This window comes from Cucumis sativus, chromosome 7 (assembly GCF_000004075.3).
Source record: "Cucumis sativus cultivar 9930 chromosome 7, Cucumber_9930_V3, whole genome shotgun sequence".
NCBI lineage: Eukaryota > Viridiplantae > Streptophyta > Magnoliopsida > Cucurbitales > Cucurbitaceae > Cucumis > Cucumis sativus.
Window position 1 is genome coordinate 6,002,094 of NC_026661.2, and position 7,906 is coordinate 6,009,999.

The 7,906-nt window shown below is 32.2% G+C and overlaps 1 protein-coding gene across 1 annotated transcript; it reads left to right on the forward strand.

Annotated features, from left to right (window-relative positions):
* On the forward strand, positions 1–1,049 carry LOC101215144 (kiwellin). Its single transcript, XM_004148886.3, is given in 3 exon segments — positions 1–6; positions 122–564; positions 566–1,049. Coding segments are annotated over 3 exon segments (690 nt in total). The 3' UTR covers positions 807–1,049.
* The last annotated feature ends 6,857 nt before the right edge of the window (positions 1,050–7,906 follow it).

Sequence of the window (7,906 nt, forward strand, 5' to 3'; positions counted from 1 at the left end):
ATGAATGTGAATTAAATATAAGTTGACCAATATCTTAGAATGACCAATTCTCAATTAAAAGGACTAAATAGCAAAATTTTATTAAAGGACGTGGAGGGACTAAAAAAATATTGCTGTTTAGTATATAAGGAAAACAAAGCATCTCTCGTCTACTCATACAGAGGCTATAGTAATCTCCATGGCCAATTTGGTGTTTTTCATTTCTCTTGTTCTTCTTCCTCACATCTCTTTAGCAACCTCTTCCTGCGATGGTCCATGTCAAACTCTAGATGATTGTGAAGGCCAATTGATTTGCATCAATGGTGTGTGCAACGATGATCCCAACATCGGCACTAACCAATGTTCTGATGGTGGATCCTCTCCATCTCCAAATAGTGATTGTCAACAGATTGGAAGCTTGAATTGCGATGGAGAATCCTTCCCACAGTACCAGTGCTCACCTCCAGTGACTTCCTCAACCCAAGCTATTTTGACAAACAATGATTTTAGCGAAGGTGGAGATGGTGGAGCTGAATCAAAGTGCGACGAGAGTTTTCACGATAACTCTGAACTAATTGTAGCACTAAACTGGTTGGTATAATGGGGGTTCAAGATGTGGAAAGATGATTAGAATCACAGCAACAAATGGAAATTCAGTATTGGCTAAGGTAGTGGATGAGTGTGACTCTGTCAATGGATGTGATGCAGAGCATGCTAATCAGCCACCATGTCGTAATAATATTGTGGATGGCTCTGATGCAGTGTGGAGCATGTTAGAGTAAAATAAAGACGAGGGTGAAGAAGCTATCACATGGTCAGATGCTTAGGATTGAAAACCAATTAAATCTCATACGTGCTTTAATATTTATAAGTGGCATGGCAAAAGAAAATATAGTTTAAGAAAAAAGAATAACGAATGTTATGAATGTCTAAAAAGAAAAGTTTATGATTAATAAAATAAGGTAGGTTCTCCTTGGAAGCTTTATCAATAAAAGCAACATAGTTTCTCTGTGTTGTTCAATGTGAGTATGGCTTTTCCTGCAATGAACCATGTGGGACTGTTCTTCTTATAACCTCTTTTCTTATCATTCGTGGGGTGTTTATTTCAATTTGGATTCCGTCCTTTGGGTGTGTTCTGTTACTTTTTGTTTTTGTATTTTATTTGTTCATTGACCTTACGTTGTGAGGTCACTATTTCAAAATGTGTTTGCTTTTGTTTTGTTACTTCCTTACATTTTTTTATACTAATGGGTTCTAATATTTGAAATGAAGGTTTAATGCAAATTAGGGTTATGTTTGTTAGAAAATAAAAAAAGGTTAGGTTCAAATCTTGAAATCTTGAAATAGTCCATCTCTATGAAAATTGGTATTTTAAAGCTGCTTGCAATTGAAGATTTTATAATTGAGCAAATATTTGTGATTTAAATCACAACTATTCTTCAAAATTATATTTACTAATTTGAGTTTATTGTTTATATCCCTAAACTTCAATTTCTATCAAGGATACATGTATTTTAATTATTTTTAGGAAAAAAAAAAAAGAGCTTCCTTAATCATAATGAAACCAACAAAATACAACCTCAAGCATCAAGTTCAGTAAAATGACTAAATCATGTAATCAAAGTATGAGTCTATGGACCATCCTCACAAGGTCTACTTTTGTTTAGCGTTTATGGACCCTATTAATTACAAGAACGCTGGATAAATGAAAAGTCTTTATTGTTACAATCTCTTATTTCATTTTTTTTAATTACTTAATTATCCTAAAGTTTAGCTTAAGATTCATTCTAAATTATACATATTTATAAATATATATTAGTAAAATAGATGTTTCATGAGCAAGTGTCACTCCCTCCACATTGCCATGCGTCATTTCTTCTACATCTAACACTTTTCGTATGTATCTTGAAGATACCGATCCTAAGTAGCCATATCATCCACGTTATACTTTTCAAATTGCATACAAATAGTGATATTTTATGGATTTTGCAAAATACACCGTATCGGGTGAAATTTTGAGATAAATGGAAGAAATGAAATTTTTTTAGAGTTTTAATTTTCTTCATTTAACTTAATTTATGTATTATATTTCATTTATTTTAATTTTTAATTTTCTTGACTTTGGTGTTCTAATTGTATCTCATTTTTTTTTGGTAGTAAATAATTAAAAAAAATAAATAAAAGGGAGAGTTTGATGTTGGATAGAAACTTTGAAGTCTATTAAATCTTACAACTTGAATTAGAATTAATATATTAAATTAGATTTGGTATGTGACGTCATAAATTCACAATCGCAATCTAAAACTGTTGACTGATTTTAACAATCTCTTCACTGAAAAGAAAAATATTAATTTGAGAGAGAATGAATATATTATTAGATAAATTTGAATAGTGAATATTGATATAAAAATTAAAAGTAAGAAAAGAGATAGTAGATATTATATTTGTATGTTATATTTGATTTATTTATAATAATATGAAATATATTACACGCCACTAAAAACAATTATAAAACAAAATTAGGATAATTGTATAAATGATGAAGTGAATACAACTTCCGTTGATTTTAAATTATAAATATTAAACATAATCTTGAAGATACGAAGCAGACGCAACTCTAAATCTAGTGTAAGACAATTTTACTAATAATTCTTGTGTGTTTCAAGTCTTGGAAGAAAGACAAAATTATAGTTGTTCAAATAGTTATACTTATTCAACAAATTAAAATAATGAACGTTTAGAAAAATTTGAAACCATGAATGAATCAATTGCAATAATAGATGGAAGTAAAACAATGCAAACTCTCACTTTCACAACCCATTGGATGTAAAAGAATGGAAATGGTTGTAAGAGTCATGCACCTTTTCTTTTTTCTTTTGACCAAGGAAAAGTGTTGGATCTTTACTTTATGTCAAATCAATTATAATTGAAGGTTTTAATTAAACGAGACAACATTTTTTAACCTTCATATTAGGAAAATTGCTGTCTGTGTTTAAAAAATTTCTACTCTTGTTATAAAAACAGAGCACAACCAAAAAAAACTATAATAATATAAAATAAAATAAATTAGAAAATCTCATAAGTTTTTACTCGGAATTTTCACGGCTATTTTTCATACTTACAAACCCACCAAAACCCTCTATTTATAGGCAACTTGGTAAGTAGGATGTGGATTACATCGACACTAACAGACCATGTTTGCTTGACACATGGTGGACACTAATGATAATGTTTGCTTGACATGTGGCTATGTACACTAATGGGCATCTATATTATTAATAGTATTTATAATACTCTACCTTAAATGCTCATTATATATATGAAATATGTCTCGTTAAACCTTACTAGAAAAAAATCTAATGGAAAAAAGTCCTACAGAAGGAAAAAAGACTAAATATTTCATATATACTTACAAAAATAAAATTTATTTCTTCTCGTGTATACATCATTTGAGATCTCTGAGTTGTCCCATTCCAATGTTGTGCACCAATTTTCCAAAGGTTGTGGTAGCTAATGATTTTGTAAATAAGTTTGTCATGTTATCCTTTGAACTAATTTGTTGTACTATGATGTCACCGTTTTCTTCAAGATCATGAGTGGAGAAAAGCTTCAGTGAGATGTGCTTTTTTCTATCACCTTTAATATAACCTCATTTTATTTTAGCTCTACATGTTGTGTTGTCTTCCTATAGTATGATGAGAGACTTTTACTAGAAGACAAACCACATGTTCCACGAATGTGTTGAGTCATTGATTTTAACCATACACATTATTGACTTGAGGAAGGTTGTTATGGTCTATTTTTCTGATCGCCAAGATATAGTAGTTCATTCACATGTGAATAGATAACCTGTTGGAGATGTAACTATTGAGGCAGTTCTTGACCTCTTTATTACTAACTTATTCTCGAGTCATAGCATATATATATTTATTATTTTTATATTTTATGTAGAATATGATATAAACTCTAGTACGAAGCGAAGGCAATGCAAATCGCCTCAAAGAGAGTCCAAACGAAGGAAAACGAACAAATCGAAGTTTAGAGGTAAAATAGTAAATAATCAGAAAGATTCAAACAAATCAACGGACGCGAACGAATTCGAAGACAAAAGTTCGAATCTGAGTGGGCGCCTAATAATTTCCGCATTTCGACCCCCGATGGCACGTTCGAAACTGATCAGGCTCAAATTAATTTTGAATTTTTTGAATCTCCTCACGCGCGTGCCTTTCTTTACTATTCGCTCTTCATTGCTGCCACGTTTCATCGTCTCCTCATTCGCGCGCCACAGAGGTTGCAATATGGTATTTCTTTACTATCCTCCCTAATTCATTTGTTTTGGTATTTCTTCAACGGCAAACTTGTAAATATATATTTGCGCCTGCAATCATGATTTCGAATCCTCATAGCGGTCACTTTTATTTTTCCTTATAAATACCCTATTTTTTCCTAAATCCACGAGATTTGGAAGAAATTGATTTCGTTAAATTGAATTTTGATATATTGATAAATATTGTGAATAGAATCTCTAGTATTTACTCATTTGATGCTTTCTCTCGAATACGAGATAAAAGCCTGCAATCATGATTTCGAATCCTCGTAGCGGTCACTTTTATTTTTTTCTTTAAATACCCTATTTTTTCCTAAATCCACGAGATTTCGAAGAAATTGATTTCGTTAAATTGAATTTTGATATATTGATAAATATTGTGAATACAATCTCTAGTATTTACTCATTTGATGCTTTCTCTCGAATACGAGATAAAAACTTTAGAACTTCTTGGTCTTCGATCTTCAGAATGTTTTAGTTGCAAGTCGATTTGAACTTCGATCTTCTGGAATCTAAAGAAACCTTAGTCTTCCAAGTCGATCTTCAGAAGCTGTTGATCTCTGAAAGCTTGTAGAAGTTTGAATCTTCAATTCTTCAGAGCTTCAATTTTTCTTTCAACCAAAGACCTCTAAAATGAATGGCGAGTGTATCTATTTATAGAGAAAATTTTATGGGCTTTAGGTGGGCTTGGAATCATTTGCTTGGTGGGCTTGGACTTTGGTCTATTTGCTTGTTGGGCTTGGACTTAAACCCATTTGCGAATTGGGCTTGGACTTGAGCTCATTTATTTATTGGACCATATTTACTGTGATGATGTGACATAGTTTAATTGGTTAAAATTTCTTGCTCAACAAATGCCCCTTTTACGAGATTAGTGCACGTGTATGGGTAGACGAGTCTCGAAAACGATAAGTTGAAACAAAAAATACAAGTGATTTGTCATTGACTTTGACTTCAGTTGATATATCAATCACACTATGCATTTGGACATAAGTGTAGTTAAAAATGTTATATGAAGTTTGAAATATAACTCAATGGCAATTTTAAAGTGAATTTTGATTTTAAAAAAAGTCCTTTCGAATATGGCCATGAGAATTTTTTTCTAGCCCATAAATTTCATGGAAGAATTGTGGCTTAAAATTGAGAAAATTGGAATATTGCCAACTTATCAATTTAAGTCTAAAGTTTTGATTTTTTTTTTTTTTGCACAATCTTTTAATTTGAATTTATAGCAAAATTTATGTTAGTTAAAGATGAATTGCTCCCTAGATTAAAATTTGAATTTTTTTTTTTTACATAATTTGAATTAAATTATATGGTTTAGGGATAAAGTTTTTTTTTTTGTTTGCAAGAAGTGGAACAAAATGATTTGGAAATTTTTTTTCGTAATTATTCATTTTTTTCTATTCTAGATTTAATTAGGAGAATTTCTTTTTAAGAAACATATATCTTTTTTTTTTTTTTCTCAAACCAAAAACAAGTTAGAAATTAATGAAAATCCATAACTCAATTTCAACTCCCAACTCAATCTCCCTTTTTGTTGAGAAGTTTGGTTGAGATTTGCCACCTTCCCTACTCTATAAACATAGAAAATGAGTGAAAACAAAATTAGAACACTTCCTTCACACCATTCCATTCCTCCTAATGATTTTTTTTCAACTTTTTTTTTCTATTTTTTCTGTTTTAATTTTCTTTTCTTTTTCTTTTTTTCTTTCTTTCTTTCTTATTTTTCGATTATTTTTTTTAAAAAAAATTCTTTCCTTTTCGTTTTTTCTTCATTTTTTTAAATACTTTTTTTAAAACTTTTTTTATGTTTTTTTTGTCTATTTCTTTTTTCTTTCTTTTTATTTTTTATAATTATTTTTTCTTCTCATTTTTAACTTTGAAGATGGAGCACACCAAGCATGATCGAACATGAAAATGGAGATGGAGATCCGATCGACTGTGACACATCGAACATGGAAATGGAGATGGAGATCTGATTGACTGCGGCACATCGAAGACAAAAATGGATATGGAGATTCGACCGACAGCGGCACATGGAAGATGGAGATCCGCACATCAAAGATGGAGATGGAGATCCGCACATCGAAGATAGAGATCCTTACATCAAAGATGAAGATGGAGATTCTGACGGATGTGGCACGTCGAAGATGAAGATGGTGACGGCAGTGACACATCGAAGATGCAGATGATGACGGTCATATCAAAGATGCAGATGATGATGACTGCGCACATCAAAGTTACAGATGATGACGACTCGAAGATGCAGATGGTGACGACTACTGTAGCACGTCGAAGATGCAGATGATGACGACATCTGCAACATGAGAAGAAGATGAAGATGAATCCTATCTGCTGCAACGTATGTGAGAATGAAGATAGATTCTCTCGGCTGCAACACCTATGAGAAGATGAAGATGATGACAGCTGCTGCAACATGTCGAATAAGATGAAGATGAATCCTCTCAACAACACATCAAAGAAGATGAAGATGAAGATGAATCCTCTCGGCTGCAACACATCGAAGAGATGAAATGAAGATGAATCCTCTCTGTTGCAAAACACCTGTGAGAAGATGAAGATGATGATACTATACAACACGTCGAAGAAGATGAGATGAATCATCTTAGCTGCAACACGTCGAAGAAGATGAAGATGAATCCTCTTGCTGCAACATATGTGAGAATGAAGATGAATTCTATCGCTATAACACTTGTGAGAAGATGAAGATGATGACAGCTGCTGCAAATGTCGAAGAAGATGAAAATGAATCATCTCAGCAACATGTCTCAATGAACATGCGGAAGAAGATGAAGATGAATCCTCTCAATTGTGGCACGTGGGAGAAGATGGAGATGAATCATCTCGACTGCAACACATGAGAGAAGAAGATCTTCTTAGCCACAAACACTTGGGAAAAGATAGAGCTCACTACTTTAACTTTGCCCACTTTCATTTCTGCTGTAATTGCTCATGAATTTCATTTTCTATTGAGATTACATCATCAAGGTAAAACATAATACCTTTTTCTTCGTGCAACTAAACTTAAAGTAAACTTTAAGCTGCCTACGTGCTCTTTTAATAACATAGGATCAAGTCATAACATAGTTCAATTGAGTTTTTTTTTTTTTTTTTTTTACCATTCACCTTTTAAGCTCTTGTGGACTAGGAGCATCATGCAGTTTAGGCTCTTGCGATAAGGAGCTTTACAATTTAACAAATATTTTTCAAAAATTTGTTCACCTCTTCATTTGTGAATTGATGAAATAATAAGTCTTGGCTTCACGATCAAGGGACCTTCTATGTTAATGTCAACAGACAACCTCCCTTCATACGTGATGGACACGACTGTGAATCTTCTCGCATTGTTTTCTTCATGAAGTGATTTTACTTTAAATTTTCATCTCTTTTTCATGTTGATCGTTTGTCATCTTTAGTCGATCAAAAACAGATGTTGAAGGTTGATCTTTCTTCGATGTGGAGATACTTAGCCTTTTGGAAGCTGAAGTTCAAGTGGAAGTAGACGTTGTACATTGTTTTTTTTCTTCTTTCGTGGTCATACTCAATCTTTGAAAGACTGAAGATCGAGTAGTTGAA